Source organism: Caenorhabditis elegans, chromosome II (assembly GCF_000002985.6).
Source record: "Caenorhabditis elegans chromosome II".
Lineage (NCBI taxonomy): Eukaryota > Metazoa > Nematoda > Chromadorea > Rhabditida > Rhabditidae > Caenorhabditis > Caenorhabditis elegans.
Window position 1 is genome coordinate 3,637,111 of NC_003280.10, and position 22,529 is coordinate 3,659,639.

The following is a 22,529-nucleotide window of genomic DNA, read 5'->3' on the forward strand; positions in this document are numbered from 1 at the left end:
CCCGATGTGGCTGATAGTGATAGGCTTATCATTACTAACTGTCTTCTATATATCCACAAAAAAAATATCCAAGAAAAAATCAAAATTGAAAAAAAACGACAAAACTTATTTATCACCCTAATAATTAAAAGAAGCTAAATTGGAAAATTGCGAAGTCACACGTTTAACTCAGCATCATAGTCACGAAGCGAAAAATGTTTTGCTAATGCTAGCATGATGTTTTTCACAACTTTTTAATTTTTCATATAAAAAAATTGTGCCATTATCTTCCCAATGAACTGAGATATACCTCCGTTTTAAAGCTTCCAGACGTAAAAATTCCAGCGTGCCAAAACGTCGTCAAAATGAGAATGGCCTCTAACTTTACGACGTAGCTATGAGTCCATAGCTTGATCAATGGTTAAGTTTCTTATGTAACGAATTAGGTTTGCTTTCAAGAAAAGAAAAACATGAAAGAAAAGTCAGTTGTTTCGTTCAAAGTTGGGGTGAGATCGTACCAAAAAGAAAGAATTAAAAAAAAAAGGAAAATGCCAAAGAGAGAAGATTCCGAAAGGAGATAATGAAAAATGTGTCCCGCAAGTAACTCCGCCCGCCCACCGCAACTTTTAACAAGTTTATCGCAATTTCTTTTCGTTCGAATTTGCGGCTAAGTCAGTTTGAAGCAAATTGTGTCTATTAACAATATAAGAAAAGTTTGTTTTGATTGAAACTTTATTGAGGAAAACTATTTCATAAATTATTGAATCAATATCCAACGAGCATTGAAAGAAGGACATCATTGCACTCAATCAATTTCAATTCTGAAAAAGCGCCCACTGGTTGCACAATAAACAACGGTCGCTTTTGTTCCATCGTGCTTCTCTACTGTGAACTGTTTCATACTTCCATCCGATCTCGATTCAATGTAATCAATGATACCGTCAAAAATGATAGCTTCGACCAAACGATTTTCATTAGCCTCCGAAAACAGCATAACGATATTTAAAAGATATGGGTTTGAGCCCCTGAGCCAATGCTTCAGAAAGAAATTTAGATCTTTGCTCGAAAATTGTGAATTCTCTAGAAAAAACTGTGAGCAATTTGAAGTTATTAGATTGTTAAGAGTCACGTTGCTTCCTCGCACCATTTTCAAATTTCGAATATAGATAGAGGCAGGCATTGACTCTGTGAAAACACCAAGTGTTTCTATCGAAGGAAACATTTTCATAAAGTGACTTGGAATTTCAAACAATTCACTGTGCAATGTGACAATATTGATTTGTTTTAGAAGTTCATAAACTTCAGCAATACTTCTCCCTTGTGCATCTTGTATATTTAACTGCACCTTGCGAGAGAACACATCAATGATATGCTCGATCCATTTTTTCATTGTAAATCCCGGAACATTTAACTCTGTAGACTCAATTTTACTTCTTGTGGATTTCTTCATTTCTACTTTCAGTGTCGATTGATGAGGTCCAAAACCAAAATTAACGTCTGGAATTGATCCTGTTCTCAGCGTCAACGAAGTTGTTTGCATCACGTTTATGTGAACAAGATTCGGGGCTCTTTTCTGCATTGTGATGAGTTGCTTCATATTTTTTGAGAGAACTGATAGAGATAATCTGAAAATAAAAATATTGAGATTAGAAAGTTAAAAAGTATTCTAGACGTAACTTCAGACGTAACTTCAGAGCCTGATGAGCTAAAAATGTGGTCATTTTTACGGTTTGTTTTCGAAAATTTTATATTTTATCTTCTCTGAAAAAGTAAAGTTTGTACATGTAAAATCAAAGAGTTTACTTCAAACAATTCTCAGTTATAGTCATAGATTTTGAGGTTGCTTTTAAAAGGGAAAAATAAGTATTGTATAATATTTCTTCTATTAATATGGCACCCTACAACTCAACTTTCAAAATGATAGAAAAAGAACTGACAAATAATTTGTTAGTTGGCAATTTTTTAATAGAACAAACGATAACTGAGATATAATATGTCTAAGTTGAACAATGGGGTGCAATACTAATATAGGAAATACGGTAACTTATTTTGAAGAACTTCCATTTAAAAATCATGGGGGAAAAGAAAAACTCACTGTTCCACTAAGCGCATCTGTGCCAGAGTCTTTCGAAGTGCAGAATCCGGAAGACAAGAAAAAGGGAGAGCAGTCATGCCGATTGAGAATTGAGAAAAATGAGACGTCCTCGAGCAGATCGAGTGGAAGAGAGAAAAGAGTTTCAGACAATAATGGAGCGTGATTGTCTGGAAAAGGTCAATCTATGAGCAGCGAGCAGATGGTTTCTCGAATAAGACTGTATGTTCAAAACCACATTCAATCAATAATTTCAGCGCGTTTTCCCCATTTACAGACGCGCAAATTTTGAAAAATATCGATTTGATTTATTTTTCAGGTGTGCATACCCTCTTATTCGAAAAACCATCTGCTCGCTTATAGATCATCCTCCCTGGCTCAGTAGGTAACTGCTTGGACCGGGGGTGGTTTGACCCGTTTTGATGTTTCAATCTACGTTAACTTGTTTGCATTGTAAGAATCGTATTTTTATTTCAAATAACACAGTAAAGTTTTCAAGAAAACAACCAAATTAATTACGGTCGCAGTCATGTTCTAGAGCAAACATCGCCAGTGTCGCATCTTTAGTCAAAGTCATATGAACTTTCATGGGCTTGGATTTCACTCCAGTGATTTTCACATTGAACAAAATTCCCTCTTCGTCCGTCCAAAAGTGATCAATGGAGATTTCAACTTGGTTTTCAACGGGGAGTCTCGTGAGTGCTTTGATTATACCCACTGAAAAATACAAAACAATTTTGATGTGAGAAAATACTTTTATACTGGTTTCATGTGGCTAAAATCTTGTAAACAGCATTTCGATTATATTTGAAATAATTAGAAAATTAGCGGTTAGAATGCGCCCAGCAAGGGTTTTTTAAAATTAAAGTTAAACTTACAATTGTCCAAAAACTTGTTTCTGCAGCCGGCAAAAATCATTCCGTTCTTTAGACAGCTACCGATTTCAAATGGATCTCTGGAATCGATGGCTCTTTGCAACTTTGCGAGGTACGCTTTCACGAGCTCTTCAGTCCGATCCGGTTGATTGGCGTTTTTGAAGAGAATGACTCTTGTCACTATTTGGCAGTGAACTGCAAAAATGAAAAAGAATAGCACAAGACAACTGAATGGCCTCATCGAGTGAAATGTGAGGATTTCAGCAATACCGCCGTCTTTTCTAGCAGAGAACCCTAATCGAGTTATCTTTTTTGAAAACTGTTAGATGGGAATGGGAAAATGAAAATATTTTTTGGTTGGCTAAAACTGACCTTTTCCAGACAATCATTCTCCACTATTGTCTGAAACTCTTTTCTAAATCTCTTGCTGAAACATTGGCTCAGAGGCTCAAACCTATGTCTTCAAAATAGTGTTATGAGTTTTTGGCGATCTGATAAAAATCGTTTTGTCAAAAGTATCATCTGTGATGGTATCATTGATTACATTGCATCGGAAACGAACGGATTCAAACTGAAGAAGCCCGATGGAACGACTGCGACCGTCGTTTATAGTGCAACTAAGGGGAGCTATCTCTCTATCAGTATCAGCATTGATTGATTGCAACGATGTCCTTCTTTGTTACCTGTACCTCAATGCATATAATTTATTTAAAAGTTGTTTCTCAATAAAGTTTTAATGCAATACACCGTTTTGGCAAATTGCCAAAATTTTGAAAATTTTAAGAAATGTCGCATGTTTCGTCCATTACAACGTTTTAATACAAAATTAAAACATAACAAATGTTGAAAAATATTTTTTTCTTGGTCGACTTCCAAAATTATGAGTGGCAAAAACTGAGTAATTGTCACTTTTTGACAGTAAATAAAAAAAATTTCAAAATTTTTTTGAACAGTTTTATCATGATGTTTGGTCATTTTGGGACCAAAGGAGTAGCTTTTAACAATTTCCCGACGAGCACTACTCCACCTTTAATATTTTTATTTCTATTCGTTTTTCAATAAGGCTTTCGAATGTTTAAATATTCCTCTATGATTTTTTTGTAAATCAATTCTCCCTCAAATTTAGCAGCTTGCAAAAAATACACACATTTTGTCTTATGACCCCATTAAGACCATGATTCACTACCCACATTTTACAGAAAATATGCACAGGCCCTAATCATGACTCACGGCAGGACAGATTGTCATTTCCAAATCATGGGGGCCTCGCAGCCCACAGGCGCGACGCGTATCTCTCACAGTCTCCCGGAAAGCTTTTAGTGTAGAAACATATGCATCCCTCCCCTTCATTTTCCTGACGACTGTGTGTCAGTTCTCCTTTCTTTTTCTATGTTTTGCTTGCTTTTGTCTCAGATTTTCCTACCATCTTTATTTCTTTAGGGAATGGACCATCCTTTCAGTGGAGATTTTGGCTATCACGACGGAGGTAACTGTCATTTCAGAGATAAAAATCAATACTCACCTAACTATTTCAGATCATTTCCAGTATCCCAACTTTACCACTGACCAGCAACAAATTTTCCACTTTGGAATGAATATTGAAGCAAGATACGAATCAATGGAATTCCAGATTCAATCAGCAGGAGGTAAGAGGGGGGTTTCGAATAAGGACGTTTTAAATTGCCGGCTGAAGCCTGCTATCGCCTACTATCGCCTGCTAGCGCCTACTATCGCCTGCTATTGCCTACTATTGCCTGCTATCGCCTGCTGTCGCCTACTATCGCCTACTATCGCCTGCTATCGCCTGCTAACGCCATTCGACGCCCGTTGACCCCCGCTGACGCCTTCTGACGCTCGAATGAATTTGTCTTTGAGTTTCAGTTCCCCAACATCCAGATCATCATGCTGATCATCCGCATACCTATGCTCCTCCGGGATGTAACAAAACCTTCCACACAGCACAAATGCCTCAGCACACTGCTCCTACAGCTCCGCCAGCTCTTCCAACATACTCCACTCATAAAGAGGCCGTTGAACAGTGGAAGATCTGGCAGGAGGATCATGCTTTTTCAGAGATGTTTAGAAAGTTTGGTTAGCAATTTTAATACCTTTATCACCAATAAACATATCTCATTATTTCTTCAGATGTGCCAAATCTTCTGTTCAACCCTCTGGGCGAGCAAAGAACTCCCCAAGCAGTTCGATCGGTGCCCAAGGATGGATACAGCTTGTTCCGCTATCGCCGTATGGTTTTTGGTGCCAAGGATCAGCTCAAACACGGTATGCACTATAGAAATTACAGTAGGAAATAAGAAATATTAAATTTCAGATAAAGCATGGAATAATCGATCACTTCCACAAAAAAGTCGATGGAATCAAGCATCTGTAAAGTTGGCACAATATCAGAAGGCTGAAGAAAAAATGGGCTTCATCAAAGTTTTTGGAACCGAAGAGTTTCAGAACTATTCCAAACGTCGGGGACAGACCCGGAACTCTTTTGGTGAGGCAGTCGGAGCGGTTTAATTTATTTAAAATTAAATTTCAGGTGTCAATCGGCAGTGGGATTTGTCAATTGAAGGAAAAGTCGTGGTCAGAACTTCGGCATCAGTAGAGCACAGTGGAGCATCTGGTGCTTCAACTTCAAGCTCCAGCTACAAAACATCAAGCCATGGACAACTGACCGGTGAGTTCTTTATCAGGCTATTGGAGTAACTTCTTTAAAAATTTCAGAGCCAGCTTCTCTCGAGAGCTACTGGAAAACTCGTTGTCTTCAGCTAGAGCAAGGTAAGTTACATATTATTTCACTGTGCTAGTGTATATATTGAGATTTCAGAAATGGAGAAACTGAGCAACAACATCAGCAGTCTCACAGTAGAAAAAGATAAGGAGATCAAGCTCATCGTCAATGGTAGATCATATTGATTTGCGTAGCACCTTGTTAAATATCGATTTTTTCAGAGAACCGGCAGCTGAGAAGCCAACTGAAACAAAAAGACATAGGTAAACTTTAGAAATCGATTTTTTTGATTCTTAAATTTTTAGAAATCATTGGAATCAAAAGCTGCGTTAACTTCCTTCAAGATCCCCAAAGAGACGCGAAGTCGATAAAAAAAGGTGAATCTTTGTAAATTTAGATTCTAATAATTTTAATGTGGACTTCAGAACTTCCTGTCCAAGTTGATCCGAGCACTCCTAGAGACAATGAGCTCATGGATTGCTCCGGTTCGTGGCTCAGCTTTTCTTACTTCACGATCCTAAAATTTTCAGATATTTCCATCCCAATCGCTGCTCCAACCGAGAGCTCAGGCCCCCTTCACTACTTTCCGTCAACGGTCGCCAAGACTGGAGCCCGCCAGCTCTACAAAATGTGGAAAAATCACCATTCCGAGGAGCTTCTGTGCCTTGAGCAGTTTGGAATAGGCAAGTTGTCAAATCAATTTTAAAATATATGTTTTTTTGGTTTCCAGATCTTTCTCGCTGGCTTTTCACAGAGGGTTCTCAGACAACTCCACAAAGAGTTCGCAGAGCCACAAGAGCTCAGGAACTCTACAAGTTGGAGAAAACTAGAGGTAAGGCGTAGCAATGTGAAAAAATTTATGGAAACTTACATATTTCAGGGATGTACTGGGAAGATCTTTCAAGAAACGAGCGAAAAGCGTGGAGTGAGAAGCTTACCCAACTGCGGAAACTTCAGAAGAGCTTAGAGGCCTTGAAACTTGTTCAGACTCTGACCTGCGAAGAATGGAAAAAGAAGGGTAACCGTGTGAGGAATAGTTCTAAAAAAGTTGTTCAAATTTTCAGACGATCTTCTCGTCTAGCTTGACGCCCTTCCAAGTTTATCTTGTCTCCAGTAACCACATTCCTAATGGTTTTATTTTCGATGTTACCAGTGCTATAATTATTCCCACTTTTTCCAAAATTTATACTCTTTTAATTTCACTTATCAAAGTTCAAATTTATCCACCCGATTTCCTTCCCCCATTTTTTTACAGCGCCCTTCCCATTATTACAAAAACCCCTTTTCCCACCTTTGTGTCAAAGTTCTTTTGTTAACAAAACAATCCAGAAATATAAATAAATATTTTTACTTTTTAAAAAGGAACTTGCTTTTGATTAATCTTTTTGAGAAGTTGCAAAAAAAACTGCATCAAAGTTGCGTTATGCCATGCGCCGAACGACATATTTGGGTCAGTTTTTGAGCAACTTTTCGAAACATTTAGACAAAAGTAAACATATTTTCAGAAAGTACAGATATTTTTCTATATTTCTGTATAAATTTTCAAGAAAAATTTTTGACACGGATATAAGAAAAAAGCAATTTTGTAAAAGTGCCGAAAAAATATTTTTTACATTACTTTTACCCACCATATTCCGCAGATGACATATGTTATAAAAATAAAATTAAGTAGCTACTATTGTATGAAGGTTTTTCTATAATTTGTCATTTTAAAACGTAATGATATCACTAGTTTCAGAGAAGTTACATGCAGTTTTCTGAGATTATACATTTTTGCTCATAAAAGCCTTCATTTTCAACATTTTCGCTTCAAATTTTGATTAATGATCGTTTTTTTAGGTCCTCTATTAGATTCCAAAAGAACTTTTCAAAAATGTTGACTCATCTCCAAAATCGTCCTTCGCTCTCAAAAACGAAAGTGGACCTTTACCTTCCGAAAAATGAGCGAAAAAATGAAATTGTGATTTTTGGGTCGAAAAAAATATTTTCAGAATGCTGAGAACACGCTAAACACGAATATCATGTTTATTTCGGCCTCCAGATTACCTGAAAATTTCTGACATAGATTTAAAAAAGCGATTTTTTTAAAATCATTTTCTACGTGAAAGTTCTGTGCAGCTTTTTAGAAACTCAAATTTCAGAGGATGAAAAAAAACTTTCACGTTGAAAATGAAAATAAATATTCATTTTCTTAAATCTATGTCAGACATTTTCAGAGCATCTGGATGCCAAAATGAACAGGATATTCGTGTTTAGCGTGTTCTCAGCATTCCGAAAATATTTTTTTTGACCCAAAAATCACAATTTTATTTTTTCGCCCATTTTTCGGAAGTCAAAGGTCCACTTTCTTTTTTCAGAGCGAAGGACGATTTTGGAGATTAGCCAACATTTTTGAAAATTTCTTTTGGAATCTGATAAAGGACTTAAAAGTATGACATTTCGTCAAAATTTGAAGAAGAAAATAATGAAAATTGGAGGATTTTATGAGCAAAAATCTATAATTTCAGAAAACTGCATACAACTTTTTTGAAACTAATGATATAATTTCGTTTTAAGATAATAAACTATATAAAAACATTTATACAACCTTTATTACCCAATTTCGTTTTCAAATTTGTCGTCATCTTCAGAATATGGTAGCCAACAGATTTGCTCAAAACATTTTTTCGACACTTTCACAATATTCCCTTTTTCACATTGTTATGCCAAAATGTTCTTTCGGAATTTTGTATAAAACTGTAGATAAATATGTGTACTTTTTGAAAATATCCTTGTCTCTTGAGAATAAGGTATGCAGACCTGAAATAGAAATCTAATCGATATTTTTCTCTGGAATTTGCGCGTCTGTAAATGGGAAAACGCTCTGAAATTATTGACTGAATGTGGTTTTGGACATACAGTGTTATTCGAAACACCGTCTGCTCGCTGCTTATATACTGACCTTTTCCAGACAATCACTCTTCACTGTTGTCTGAAACTCTTTTCTCTCTTCCACCCAATCTGCTCGAGGACGTCTCATTTGCCTTCTTTCTCAATCGACATGGCTGCTCTCCATTTTTCTCGTCTCCCGGATTCTGCTCTTCGGAAGTCTCTGAAACATATGAACAGTGAGCTTTTTTTTAATTTGTTATTTTTCCCTTTCAAAAGCCACACAAAAATCTATAATTATTACTGAGAATTTCAAAATTTTGAAGTGAACTTTTTGATTTCAAAGAATATAAAATATAAACTTTTCGAGAGCCAACCAAACAAAATTGCCTCATTTTTAGCTTGTCAGGTTCTGAAGTCACGGCTAGGGTACTCTTTAATTGTATAATCTCACTATTTCTATTTTCAGATTATCTCTATCAGTTCTCTCAAAAAATATGAAGAAACTCATCACAGTGCAGAAAAGAGCTCCGAATTGTGTTCACATAAACTTTTTCGAATCAACTTCGTTGCGGCTGAAAACGAAATCGTTTCCAGCCGTTAATTTTGTCTTTAGCCTTGATCAATCGACTCTGACAGTAGAAATGAAGAAATCTATTAGAAGTGAAATGGAATCTACCGAGTTAAATGTTCCGGGATTTACAATCAAAAAATGGATCGAGCATATCATTGATGTGTTCTCTCGAAACAAAGACGTACAACTAAATATAAGAAATGCACAAGGGAGAAATGCTACCGAAATTTTGGAACTTCTGAAACAAATCAATATTGTTACATTGCACAGTGAATTGTTTGAAATTCCAAATAACTTTATGAAAATGTTTCCTTCGATAGAAACACTTGGTGTTTTTACAGAGTCAATGCCTGCCTCTATCTATATTCAAAATTTGAAGTGGGTGCGAGGAAGCAACGTGACTCTTAACAATATATTAATTTCAAATTGTTCACAGTTTTTTACAAAGGATTCACAGTTTTCGAGCAAAGATTTCAACCTCTTGTTGAAGAATTGGCTCAGGGGCTCAAACCCATATCTTTTAAATATCGTTATGCTGTTCTCGGAAGCCAATGAAAATCGTTTGGTCGAAACTATCATTTTTGACGGTATAACTGATTGCATTGCATTGGAAGTGCAGGGAATGAAGCAGTTCACAGTAGAGAAGCACGATGGAACAAAAGCGACCGTTTTTTATTGTGCAACTAGTGGGCGCTTTTTCAGTATCGAAATTGATTGAGTGCATTGATGTCCTTCTTTATAATATTTGTTGAAATTTTTTGTAATTATTAAATAGTTTCCCTCAATAAAGTTTCAATCAAAACGTAATCTTTTCATAAATCACAAACTTTTCCTACATTGTTAAGGGAAACAATTTGTTGCAGAGTGTCGAGTAAAAATGAGTAGTAGCATAGTATGTTTTTTTTCTCACAGATTATAAAATCTTTCTGGTGCACCCTTACTAGTTAGTTATCAGTTGGTGACACTTACTTCAAAGTCCAGTAACTTGTACATAATACCTTTTGTTCTGTAAATGGGAAGAACGCGCTGAAATTATTGATTGAATGTGGTTTTGTACAAACGATCTTATTTGAAACATCATCTGCTCGCTGCTTATAGATTGACCTTTTCCAGATTAGCACTCTATTGTCTGAAACTCTTTTCTCTCTTCCACTCGATTTGCTCGAGGACGTCTCATTTGTCTTCTTTCTCAATCGACATGACTGCTCTCCCGTTTTCTCGTCTCCCGGACTCTGCACTTCGAAAGTCACTGGCACAGATGCGCTTAGTGGAACAGTGAGTTTTCTTTTTTTTTTAATTTTTTGATGTTTTCCCTTTTAAAAGCAACATCAAAATCTATGAGTATAACTGAGAACTTTACAAGTTTGAAGTAAACTCTTTGATTTTACATGTACAAACTTTACTTTTTCAGAGAAGATAAAATATAAACTTTTCAAAAGCAAACCGAAAAAATGACCACATTTTTAGCTTATCAGGTTCTGAAGTTACGTCTGAAGTTACGTCTAGAATAATTTTTAACTTTCTAATCTCAATATTTTTATTTTCAGATTATCTCTATCAGTTCTCTCAAAAAATATGAAGCAACTCATCACAATGCAGAAAAGAGCCCCGAATCTTGTTCACATAAACGTGATGCAAACAACTTCGTTGACGCTGAGAACGAAATCAATTCCAGACGTTAATTTTGGTTTTGGCCCTCATCAATCGACAGTGACAGTAGAAATGAAGAAATCCACAAGAAGTAAAATTGAGTCTACAGAGTTAAATGTTCCGGGATTTACAGTGAAAAAATGGATCGAGCATATCATTGATGTGTTCTCTCGCAAGGTGCAGTTAAATATACAAGATGCACAAGGGAGAAGTATTGCTGAAGTTTATGAACTTGTAAAACAAATCAATATTGTCACATTGCACAGTGAATTGTTTGAAATTCCAAATCACTTTATGAAAATGTTTCCTTCGATAGAAACACTTGGTGTTTTCACAGAGTCAATGCCTCCCTCTATCTATATTCGAAATTTGAAATTGGTGCGAGGAAGCAACATGACTCTTAACAATCTATTAACTTCAAATTGTTCACAGTTTGTTACACAGGATTCGCAGTTTTCGAGCAAAGATCTAAACCTATTGCTGAAGCATTGGCTCAGAGGCTTAACCCCCCGTCTTCTGAATATCGTTATGCTCTTTTCGGAGGCCAATGAAAATCGTTTGGTCGAAACTATCATTTTTGACGGTATCATTGATTACATTGCATTGAAATTGCACGGGTTGAAAGAGTTCAAAGTAGAGAAGCACGATGGAACAAAAGCGACCGTTGCTTATTGTGCAACTAGTGGGACCTTTTTCAGTATCAAAATTGATTGAGTGCAATGCTGTTCTTTTTTTTTATAATGCTTGTTGAAATTTTTTTGTAATTATTAAATAGTTTTCCTCAATAAAGTTTCAATCAAAACATAATCTTTTCATAAAACACATATTTTTCTACATTGATGTAGTAAAAATGAATTGACATATTGAACAGTATCATAGCATGTTTTTCTCACAAACTACATATAAAATCTTTTTAGCGCACCCTTACCAGTTGGTGACACTTACAATGCTACTTCAAAGTCCAGTAACTTGTACATAATACTTTAAAATTAATCTACAGTAACCTTCAGTACCCTGGAATTTATGAACAGTAACCTACAATACTTTAAAATTGATTTCCAATACCTTTAAAATTGATTTCCAATAAGTTTCCTATTTTTTATTGGTTTTTTTTTTCAATTCAATGTCCCCTTACTTTCCCTTTACTATCGTGAACCATTATATTTATTATCACTGCCTTTTTTTTGAGCTGCCGAAAGTTTAATTTTACCTTTTTTGGTCGCATTATGAGCAGCCATAAAAAAGCCCATTTGCACTTTATCACACCTCTCCCAGCACGGTCCCCTTGTTCCTTTTTCACTTTACCTCCTCCTGTCTATTTGCACATGGTCCATCAATGACGACCTATTATTGATTTATTTTTATATATTCTATTTTTGTTTTGTCTCACAATTTTGTTTTAAAACGTTAGACCTCTTCCCCCCAACAAGACTAAAAGTGTCTGGGCAGGACAAAAAGGGGGAACATGTGTTTGGCAGCTTCTATCTCGGTTAATTCTTAAGAATTTAAAAAATTTTCAACAACAAAGTTTTAGAGAAATGAAAATGCAACATTTTGTCAGTTAATAGTTTTTTGATAAAACTAAAAATAGACGAGATATGAGTTGTCAAACTTGTCAAAATTTTCATCGAATAATGATTGTTCTAAAACTTTGCCGAATCAACTATAATGACAGCAATATTTTTTCTTACTGATTTTTCTGAAATTAAAATAAACAAGCCATGACACATAGATATGAGAAAGCCAGAAAACAGGAGGCGTGTTATTCCGCCCCTCAACTATCTGCGAGGCGGGCGAGACAGCGGGAAAGCGGTGAGAGTGTGCAGAGAAAGGGCGGAATAGTCTTGGCCCGGGCAGTTTATGATCACTGTTTATTGATTCTCACACTTACATGTTATAATGAGCTCATAGTTTTGATGGCTTCACATAACTAATTTTCTTTTGATTTATGTACAGTGATGTCTAATTTTGAAAGAATTTGCAAACTTTTTGAAAATAACATTACTTTTAACTTAAAAATTTGAAAACTTGCTCAAAAACTCTTTCAAAATTTCTGTATATGTCTATAAAAATTCCAAAACGAATAGTTTGACATAACAATGAGAAAAAGGGAATATTGTAAATGTGTTGAAAAAATATGCCTTACATATCTTTTGGCTACCATATTTTGAAGATAACAGATGATATCAAACCAAAACTGAGTAGCTACTATTTTATGAAGGTTTCAGCATACTTTACCATCTCAAAACATAATGATATCAATAGTTTCAGAAAAGTTACATGCTATTTTCTAAAATTTTAGATTTTTGTCCATAAAATTCTTCATTTTCAACTTCTCTTCTTCAAATTTTGATGAAACATCGTACTTTTTAGTCCTCTATAAGTTTTCAAAAAAATTTTTCAAAAATGTTGGCTAATCTCCAAAATCGTCCTTCGCTCTCAAAAACGAAAGTGGACTTTTGCCTTCCGAAAAATGGGCGAAAAAATGAAATTGTGATTTTTGGGTCGAAAAAAATATTTTTAGAAAGCTGAGAACACGTTAAACACGAATATCCTGTTTATTTTGGCATCCAGATTACCTGAAAATGACTGACATAGATTTAAGAAAGCAAATTTTTTAAAATCATTTTCTACGTGAAAGGCCTTTTTTCCTCCTATCAATTTTCGGATTCTAAAAAGCTGCACAAAACTTTCACGTAAAAAATGATAAAAAGTATTCGCTTTTTAAAATCTATGTCAGTCATTTTCAGGTAATCTGGAGGCCGAAATAAACATGATATTCGTGTTTAGCGTGTTCTCAGCATTCTGAAAATATTTTTTTCGACCCAAAAATCACAATTTCATTTTTTCGCTCATTTTTCGGAAGGCAAAGGTCCACTTTCGTTTTTGAGAGCGAAGGACGATTTTGGAGATGAGTCAACATTTTTGAAAATTTCTTTTGGAATCGAATAGAAGACTGAAAAAAACGATCATTAATCAAAATTTGAAGCAAAATTGTTGAAATTGAAGGATTTTATGGACAAAAATCAATAATTTCATAAAACTGCGTGTAACTTCCCTGAAAACACTGATATTAATATGTATCAAATTTTTTTTTGAAAACTTATACAGAAGTATAGAGAAATACCTGTACTTTTTGAAAATTATTTTACTTTTGTTCAAAATTTTTGAAAAGTTGCTCAAAAACTTACAGGAATATCAATGTGGCATGTGGCATTCGGTGAGATAAGAGGGCTTTGAAAACTTTCTCAATGTGCAGCCCAATCTATTTTAATATTATTTACGACTCATTTTTCATACTTTTTTGTGAACTAAAGCCGTTAATCTAAATCTATTGATTAATTCTTAAACTTTAAGACAAATTAAAATCATGTCAGCCTCCCCAAATTTCATTGCGGATTTCTGTGAAGCTTCCGAGTTTCCAACAGTTTCTTGGAGTAGAGAAGAAGAAGCTTCCCAGAACGGGTACAGCTTCATGGATCATTACCCAGATCCAGGTAACAAGCCATTCTTTCCAGTTCCTAAGCAGTGAAAATTTTTTTCAGAAGCCACCTTCCGCTGTGAGGATGAAGAGTGGAATCCTCGGCCAGTTCTGCAAGAGCTCGGCCAGAACTTTGAAGCTCAAGCGGTGTCGATCGCCGAGCTTATCCCAGCTCCACAAAAGTCCAAGCTTGAAGCTCATTTCAGTAAAATCTTTGTTTATTTTACTCTCTGAATATAAGACATTTTTTCCAGGCTGGGCTCAGTTTAGCCAGAAAATTGGAATTAGCCCAGAAGAGGGACTAGTGATGACTGGTGAGTTTTCTTTTTTTTTTAAATTTATTTAAACTAAAATCTTTATTGTTAAAAAGCTTTTTCTCAGAAAAATTGGCTGCGGTGTCGAAGAGGGATCCAGCCGATGATCCACGCACATCACGGATGAAGACGCTGAAAGTTCAACATCATTTAAAGAATGTCAAATTGGAAGAGGTTCATAGACTCCAGCAGGGTAGGTTTTGCTAGAATTTTGTGGTATTGGAAAACTATGTTTCTGATTTTTTTCCAGTGAATCAAAAACTCGTCAGGAGGATCGAAGAATGGGAAAGTATAGCTCGGTATCAGGAAAAGATCATTCAGTGTAAGTCGTAGAACTTCATGCAGCACTGACCAAAATTATCCCCTAACTCCACGTTGTTTTGTTGGCCTCAGGGCCTTACGGCTGCCTGAAACCTGCCGGTATCCGCCACTCAATCCTGCATTCTGTCGGAAAATCATTAGGAGCGGCCGACACTTTTTGTGTTCCGCGCCGCACTTTACTTTCGGCGTACCGGAAGGTCGTCGAGGCGGGTGCACTAGCTTTTGGAACAATTGTCTAGAACAAACCTGTGAGATGTCGGCGGCTATATCGGAAAGCTTACCAAGCCAAAACTGTAAAAGAGCTAGGATTTGAGCATTTTAGCTTCGGCAACCTGTATGTCTATAAACTCCTTTATTTACAGGCACCAACCCCGAGTATTCTATCAATGCCCAATTTCCCCAACTCTCATCAACTACACCACCAATTTCAACTCAACATCCCGTTCCAAACGTTGTCCTGGGAGAAACACCCGCTCCGAGCAAGTTCGAAGAAAATAAAGAAGCCCATTCCCAATGGTGCTCGGAACATCAAAATGTGCTCGAAAAACTGAACGAGATCCTAGGTAAGATAACATATCTTTATCCATGATTAGATCCATTTTTTCCCCAGACACCTCCAAATGGCTCGTCGATCCAACGGTGTCCATTCTCCCACAAACAGTGCCCAAAGCAACAAATTCAAAAGTGGTATATGTTCGAAGCGGAGCTGGAAGTAAATTTTACAGAAATGTTTCATTCAATTTGAGTTTTTTGTTTCAGCAGCCAGTGATTGGCACGGGCTAGAAGGTGATGAAAAACTGGATTGGTACGAACTTCACGGATCATTGCAAAGGCTTCAAAGGCAACAAGAAGCGCTGAAATGGGTCAGGCCGTTGAATGCTCAGGATTTTAGACGGAAAAATAACAGAACTCATTGAGAAGTAAGGTATATCTGATTACATAGTTTTAAGTAAGAATTATTTTTTTGGTCCCTTTTATTTATTTTCCTGGCGTATTTGCAATAATGTTTTACAGTTTTACAGTTTCAAAAGTTTCAACGTGTCTTCATAATCAATTTCTAAAAGGTTCCTAAACCCCTTTAAAATTATATATGTCTCCATTTGTTCCCACTTTTTGTCGCCCGTCCCCCTGTTTTTATAATTTTATTTATTGAAGTTCTTTGCCAAAAATGTATAATTTATATTTTAACTTTTAGCAACACCATCCTCTCATTCAGCTGCTCTTTACCAATACCCAGCTACCCAAAATCCTGAGTTCCCGCCAGGCCCAGCTAATCTTGGAGCAAGTCAGCATGGTCAGTGCCAGGAGAACGACTGGTGGCTTATGACACAAAGAAATCAATATTTAGAGCATCAAGCTAGACAGAATTTTGGTAAAAAAAGCTATTTACAACTGGAAAATATATAATTTTTTTATTTCAGACCAAATCCGCCACCTGGAGCAGGTAACCTGGGAGCTGCAACAAAAAGTGCACTACCTTGAGGAGGAAGCTCGGAGAAACACTCAACGTATACATTTTCTATAGAAAAAAATGTACTAAAACGATCAAAATTTCAGCCATCCAGTGCCAATGCTCAAAGATCTCAAACTCCACGCCAAATCCCCATCGCCTGATAAAACAGGAGCTCGGTCAGTTTTCTTAATTATTCAATTATTATTTTTTAATTTTTTTCAGTTGAAGACCCAAATGTGCCCTCGTCGTCTACCCCCGTCGTTTCCCGGGACCCCATCGATGACGAATTCGAGGAGATCATCCCCTTCAACCCTGTGTCTGATATTCCGAACGTGAAGCCTCTGGTGGTCCCGAGCCCACCAGAGCTCTCTCAAGTTCCAAGCTTCGAGGAGGCTTGTGAAATCTATGAGAGATGGGAGGATAGGGATAAAGTAATTGAAGGCGTTGGTGAGTTGAAGCTTCCTGGAGCATGTTCTGTAAGAAGTTTTCAGATTTGACGACGTTCCTGTTCAACCCGCAAGGCTCTCGTAAAATGCCCCAGAAAGTGAGAAATGTCGTCGGATCGTTTACAGTTTTTCAAGACTTTTTCACAAGGGAAACCGGGATCACTGGACGGGCTGTCAGTGAGTATCTGATTCTTGAAGTCGGTGGCAGTTCAAATGTTTTTCAATTTCAGACGGGTATTGGCGTGGGCTGGCTCCAGATGAGAAGCAGGAATGGGGCAAAAGATCTGCACAACTCCGGAAGTGGCAAAATTGGCAGATCAAGAATTGCTTGGTTCGGGGATGCAATAAGGACCAGCTGAAGAAATTGGGAAATTAGAATGCGGATTGTTTAATTGATCTGAAAGAGAAAATTGTTGGAAACTTTAACTTCTTGTAATCTCTGTACAAATCTGGCTTTTTTCATAACTCGTGTTCCAATTTCTCCTTGTCGCGTTTTGCACACTATTAACTCAACAATTAATTGCTCATTCAATACTTTGAGTTTTCGAATTTAAAACTATTTTCATCATTCTCTACTTTTTAAAAGTCATATGCAAATGTTCCATGTTTCTCAGAATTCCTGCTTTTAAATCTTTTTGCTCCCACTCTACCCGTTCAGTCTTTACAGTTTTTCCCAGTATTACACATATTCCGGTGCTTACTTCTAACTCTTCAAAGTTTTTTCTTATTTCTATTTTTTTAATTTTGTACTTAACTTAAGCATATTTAATGAATGTAATAATTGAACAACTTTTTTTCGAAAAACGCATTTTTCATAGAGCAGGGTGTTTTGCAATGAGTACAATTTCAAATCCATTGTCCGAATGAATACCTCCATAAAAAGTTCACATGCACTTTATCACATAATTGTTATTTGCACACAGCCAACCATCCGTTACATCTTTTTATCGCCGCGAGATATATGTTTATAATTTTTGACGCCGATTAGTCAGTTACCGTCCCTTGAGGGCTCATTAGCTTATCATCTTTCTTGGAAATTCATTGAAAACTCAAGTTTTTATTTTTGAGTTTTTGATTTTTTATAGAATTTTCTAGTTGATGTTTTTATGAGAGTTTTGTAATTGCACTTCCAGAGATTGTGATAAAAAATTAGAAAACTCAAAACTGATAACTACCGCCATACATTCGCCAAAGGATAATGTCTGAATTAGCTCGTAATGAATAATTACTGAAAGATTCTTCAATGTGAAGTTTAATCATCACAGTGTCCAAAATGTTTGTTTTTTTTGAAATTTATATAGGAATATCAACTTTAATTTCATTTCAAAATCCAGATAAGTTGCTCTAAAATTGGCTCAAATATTATGCCGATCGGCAGTTTTTAAAACTTTTAATTGGAAATAGTTTTTCGAAAAGTACAACAAATTTTAATTAGAAAAAACAGCAAAAGGGGATTTTCTAAATTTTGCCGCGTATCTCTGTTACGGAACACAAAAAGAGGGAGGCTCGACACCCCTCGGCATGGTGCCAAAACTATATGCTAGTGGAGGGAGTGTGTAAGACGTGAGAGCGCAGAGAAACGAGGGGGACCGTGTTGTGAGTGATGGTTATCGATTTTCACATTTTACAACTCGTTACTTTTTACGATGACTGTTATTGCTCAGTCTAATAGGGGAGATATATTACTCCGTTTCATGATTTTTTATAACTTTTTTTCTAAATTCATATATTTAATTTTTTTTTAAATTTTTCTTGTACACAGTTCAGGATTTTTCAGAAATTCTTGCACATTGAAATATGAACAATTGTTTTTATCACTACCAACCATATGCTCCACAAAATGAGCGAAACCATCAGGACCATCAGGACAAGCATTCTCTGGAAGGTAGGCAATCATGTGTTATCAGGATGTCCCATTACGGTTGGTTGGATCTACGAAAAATGCAGAAACTTTTTGCCCAAGAAAATATGACGTCAGCACATTCTTAACCATGCAAAATCAGTTGAGAACTCTGCGTCTCTTCTCCCGCATTTTTTGTAGATCTACGTAGATCAAGCCGAAATGAGACACTCTGACACCACGTGGGCAATTTAGAGAATTTTTAGGTCGTGTACTTTGACACCCAATATTTCGGTGATTTTTTTGAAATATCAAGAAACTTTCAACTACAAAAATGTTGAAAATAATGTGCCATTTTTTTGTCAGTTTAGAATTTTTGATAAAAATTGACGGTAACCGAGATATCCTATAAAATGATGGACCCTTTTTGACCTACTATTACGCTCTATTTCGGGACTATGAGATCATGAGAATGCTTATTTTCTGGAGCGAACATATTGGCAGGCGGCGGCAGCGAGAAAGGTAAAAGACGAAATATTTCCCGCCAGAAAAGTAGGCATTCTAATGATCTCATGGTTCCGTATCTCACGTCCGCAGAGAAGGGGCTCTCTTTTCCATGTTTCCTTTTCTATTCTTACTTTGAATTGATTCAAATGAACATTTAGAATACATTTCGATTTTTGCTCTTCAAAATCTTAAACTTTACATTTTTCAGCCTCGACTGGTCCTGGAGCCCCTATGTTCCGTTTCCAGCCAATTCCAGTGCCTAATCAGCTCTACTTTGGAACTCTTCCATATCCACCACAAGCTCATGGTCCAGGTATCTGAAACCTTTTTTGTATTGTGCAAAAATCGAATTATGAGTTTTTCAGGTCTACTTCGTGCTCAAAATCCTGAAGCTCAGCCCGATCAACTCCAACAACTCCAGGCTAAAATTCAGAAGCTCGGGCAGGAAGCCATCGGTGAGTACCTTCGCATCCTGATGCTTTGAAGAAAAATAAATGACATTTTCAGTTCACTATCAGAGCTTAAACGAGGCGAAAGCAGAGATCACGAAGCTTCAGCACAAAAATCAGGAGCTCGAGGATGAAGCCAAGAAGAGTAAGCTTATTTTTTAATGGAGCATTTTTATATGATTGAGATTTTTTTCAGCAAACGATGAGAAAGACGAGACAATTTCGAGACTAGCTCACTTGCTAAAAATCGCCGAAATCGATGTGAGCTGCCACAAGCTCTCAGCCTTATGGTTCCAGTTGTACTATAGCCACAAGGCCGAGCGCACAGCTGAGCGCACGGAGCCGCAGCAGACAGAAAACCTTGGCTTCTCGATAAAAAAGGAAATCCGTGAGTTTTTAGAGGTGTGCCTGCCTGCCTACAAGGCGATCTGTGCCTGTTAATAGCAAACTTGCCTGTAGACAGGTAGACAACCAGGCAGGCAAGCAGGCATGATTTAGGCAGAGATATGCCTCTCGCCTCTCTGATATAACCTCCATCCTGATCTAGAAATTTTCAGTGGACCACGATGAGCTCAGTCCGCCATCCTCTTGCTCCACCAACAGCGTAGTTTATTCGGATCCAACCGGCCTAGAGTTTGATGATATTACTCCCTTTGACCCGGATGCCTCTGATGTTGTGGAAGTTCCCGCTTCTCCACCAGTCTTTATCGAAAAGCTCTCCTTTGCAGACGGAGTTCGGCTTTACCGGGCGTGGGGCCCAGAAGAGAAGCTAGCAGGGATCAACGGCGTTGGTACGATTAATTTTTTAAATCAATTTTTAAGTCTATTTAAATTTAATTATTTCAGACTTCACAAAATTTATGTTTAATGTGAACACTCCCACTAAACTCCCACAATTCGTAAGAAAAGCGTCCAATGGGGTGACTCTGTTTCGAGAGCAGTTCTACGAAAACAATGGTGCCAAAGCCGGCGGAGTGAGTAAGTTCACTTAAATTTAATTTAAAATTAAGTTTTATAGTTTATCCTTTTACATTAAGATTCCGCGTGGCAGAAACTTGACGAGACCGCAAAAAACAAATGGAATGTGATCGGAAAAAAGATGGACGGTTTTCAAAAAGATCTGGAGAAAATGAGCATAATTTGCCCTCTCACAAAGGCAAATTATGGAAAACAGAGAAAATCTTGTTAATGATGTCATGTTTGAAATTATTTACGTTACTCCAATTTCTCCATATTTCCATCTTCTTCTAGAGCCTCAAATTTTCTCCTATATTCAAAAGGTTAAAACTATCGAGCACAGTATTTTTGTATTTTGTTGCAAATTACTTTTAGTATGATTTCCAACTGGCCAATTGTTCAGCTCCATTTCTAGAAACACCTTTGTTCTGTAGCTTTTCCCCCCAGGCTTTAAAATTCTCTAATACCAAAACTGACAATTTTTCAAGTACATCCTTGTAAACTTCCTTGAATATTTCGAATGCCTCCGACGTCTGAATAATCCGTTTTTAAACATTTTTTTGAAGTTTTCTAGAGCCTCCCGATACTTTTACAATCCTTTCCTCAATGTGCAAATTCCATTTTCCTATTGCTAAGTTTTTTTTTTCAAGTTACGTGTATTTCCAGACTTCTATTTTTATTTCTCTGATTTCTCTGATTTTTTGTACCCCCCCCCCCCCCATCCTCATTTTTATACTGAAACTATGCCTGCTCCGTAACTTAAATTTGCTACCTTATATTTGCCCCATTGACTCGTTTTTGCTAGATTTGTTATATGAAAAGTTTTATCATTTTTTCATAGTTTTAATTTTAATGTTTGATTTTCAAAGTGAAAAGCGTTTTGAAAATTTGTTTATGAAATTTTGTGGCTGCCAAACAATGTAGAAACACTATTCGAATTCCAGAAACATGCCTGTTTCAGCGGTAACCGTCTGCTCAAAGAGCACTTCTGTTGCCGCAAGTGGTCTTTGTTTTGGGAGGGGAAAGGCAATGCTAATAGCCGTAATAAAAATTGTTATATTAGGAAAAACTGACTGCTCCGCGAGTTATGTGAGTGACCATAATGAATAGAGATTATAGGAAAAGAGTACGGAAAATCAAATACCACTAAGAATAAATTATTTTTTAAAATTTAGATTGTATGTAGATAGAAATTAAACAAAATGTATTAATAAATTTCCAGATTTGAAAATGTTTAGGCTTCAAGTCGAATCGAGAAGAAGCTCAGTTCTCTTTTGCCCTGGTCCTGGCATTGAGCCAAACTCAGGGTGTCTGGTGACCTTTAGCTGTTGCGCAACACATATAGTACATAACCATGACACATCCGTCCCAACAGGTGTCTTTTCGCATCAATTGTTACTTGATATCCTGTTACTTATTGGTTTAGAAAAAGGTAAAGAGGTCAAACATTGTAGTGCAATTTTTGGGGAAATTTAGACTTTGAACTTCGTTGAAAAAATTTTTAGATCTCCTCGTAACAAAATTATGTAGTTTTGAGACATTTTTGAGATATTTTGGGCCAAAAAAACATTTTGAGGTTTCGGTACTCCATCTTCAAAAGTAAATCTCAATTTTTATTATATCAATCACTACCTCCTTCAGAACAATGCGCCAGATGTCGGGCTCTTTTCAGATCGGCCGCCCTTGCAACAGTATCACAGTTGCGGCCTCGCATAGATGACCCTAGAAGATTTTATTTTAAAAACTTTGTGTGCTCCGAGTCGTAGGAGAGCCTACCTACAAACCTACAAAGCCTGCCTCAAGTTGACCTACGCTTAATTTTCCGATAAGTTTTGGTATTTTTTAAAAATAGATTTTTTTCAAATTTCGTGTGAAATTTTTTTCGAATTTGTCTGATTTTGTAAAGATTATTTCGTACTTCTCCAACGACACTCCGCTCCACCATTTTCGGTCCTCCAGCCGGTTTTTATCAAATGTTATCAAAGT

At 36.6% G+C, this 22,529-nt stretch overlaps 5 protein-coding genes and 2 pseudogenes across 10 annotated transcripts; 5 read left to right on the forward strand and 2 right to left on the reverse strand.

Annotated features, from left to right (window-relative positions):
* Nucleotides 1-694: 694 nt before the first annotated feature.
* On the reverse strand, nt 695-2,228 carry fbxb-31 (F-box associated domain-containing protein). The gene is made up of 2 exons (NM_062200.6): nt 2,075-2,228; nt 695-1,604 (listed from the first exon to the last, which is right to left on the reverse strand). The coding sequence occupies exons 1-2, from the start codon at nt 2,149-2,151 to the stop codon at nt 785-787; spliced, it is 897 nt and encodes a 298-aa protein (NP_494601.2). The 5' UTR covers nt 2,152-2,228; the 3' UTR covers nt 695-784.
* A 294-nt stretch (nt 2,229-2,522) lies between these two features.
* On the reverse strand, nt 2,523-3,187 carry M151.10 (DUF3828 domain-containing protein; the record flags this gene model as incomplete). The annotated part of the gene is made up of 2 exons (NM_001368582.3): nt 2,523-2,788; nt 2,950-3,187. The coding sequence occupies 2 exons, from the start codon at nt 3,185-3,187 to the stop codon at nt 2,583-2,585; spliced, it is 444 nt and encodes a 147-aa protein (NP_001355418.1). The 3' UTR covers nt 2,523-2,582.
* Nucleotides 3,188-4,386: 1,199 nt separating this feature from the next.
* M151.1 lies at nt 4,387-6,949 on the forward strand (the record flags this gene model as incomplete). 4 transcript variants are annotated; one of them, NM_001373694.1, is made up of 15 exons in its annotated part: nt 4,390-4,432; nt 4,482-4,592; nt 4,828-5,037; nt 5,092-5,226; nt 5,276-5,446; nt 5,492-5,629; nt 5,677-5,730; nt 5,780-5,854; nt 5,905-5,946; nt 5,989-6,060; nt 6,109-6,168; nt 6,214-6,366; nt 6,414-6,515; nt 6,564-6,701; nt 6,748-6,764. In NM_001373694.1, the coding sequence occupies 15 exons, from the start codon at nt 4,390-4,392 to the stop codon at nt 6,762-6,764; spliced, it is 1,521 nt and encodes a 506-aa protein (NP_001360468.1). The 4 variants fall into 4 exon arrangements, with proteins under 4 accessions (NP_001360467.1, NP_001360468.1, NP_001360469.1 ...); NM_001373695.1 differs by lacking the exon at nt 6,109-6,168; NM_001373696.1 differs by lacking the exon at nt 4,828-5,037.
* Nucleotides 6,950-8,632: 1,683 nt separating this feature from the next.
* On the forward strand, nt 8,633-9,843 carry fbxb-32 (annotated as a pseudogene). Its single transcript has 2 exons — nt 8,633-8,790; nt 9,021-9,843. Coding segments are annotated over exons 1-2 (981 nt in total).
* Nucleotides 9,844-10,300: 457 nt separating this feature from the next.
* On the forward strand, nt 10,301-11,575 carry fbxb-33 (F-box domain-containing protein). Its single transcript, NM_001027092.3, has 2 exons — nt 10,301-10,400; nt 10,673-11,575. Exons 1-2 carry the CDS (start codon nt 10,324-10,326, stop codon nt 11,487-11,489), a joined length of 894 nt encoding a protein of 297 aa, NP_001022263.1. The 5' UTR covers nt 10,301-10,323; the 3' UTR covers nt 11,490-11,575.
* A 2,570-nt stretch (nt 11,576-14,145) lies between these two features.
* On the forward strand, nt 14,146-17,168 carry F19B10.11 (annotated as a pseudogene). Its single transcript has 14 exons — nt 14,146-14,272; nt 14,321-14,461; nt 14,511-14,570; nt 14,638-14,763; nt 14,821-14,892; nt 15,254-15,454; nt 15,502-15,603; nt 15,651-15,811; nt 16,087-16,263; nt 16,313-16,399; nt 16,449-16,520; nt 16,567-16,791; nt 16,836-16,967; nt 17,021-17,168. Coding segments are annotated over exons 1-14 (1,831 nt in total).
* Nucleotides 17,169-18,567: 1,399 nt separating this feature from the next.
* Nucleotides 18,568-20,622, forward strand: F19B10.5 (DUF1421 domain-containing protein; the record flags this gene model as incomplete). The annotated part of the gene is made up of 8 exons (NM_062204.2): nt 18,568-18,675; nt 19,346-19,450; nt 19,503-19,592; nt 19,645-19,731; nt 19,783-19,974; nt 20,144-20,377; nt 20,433-20,560; nt 20,605-20,622. Exons 1-8 carry the CDS (start codon nt 18,588-18,590, stop codon nt 20,620-20,622), a joined length of 942 nt encoding a protein of 313 aa, NP_494605.1. The 5' UTR covers nt 18,568-18,587.
* Between the last annotated feature and the right edge of the window lie 1,907 nt (nt 20,623-22,529).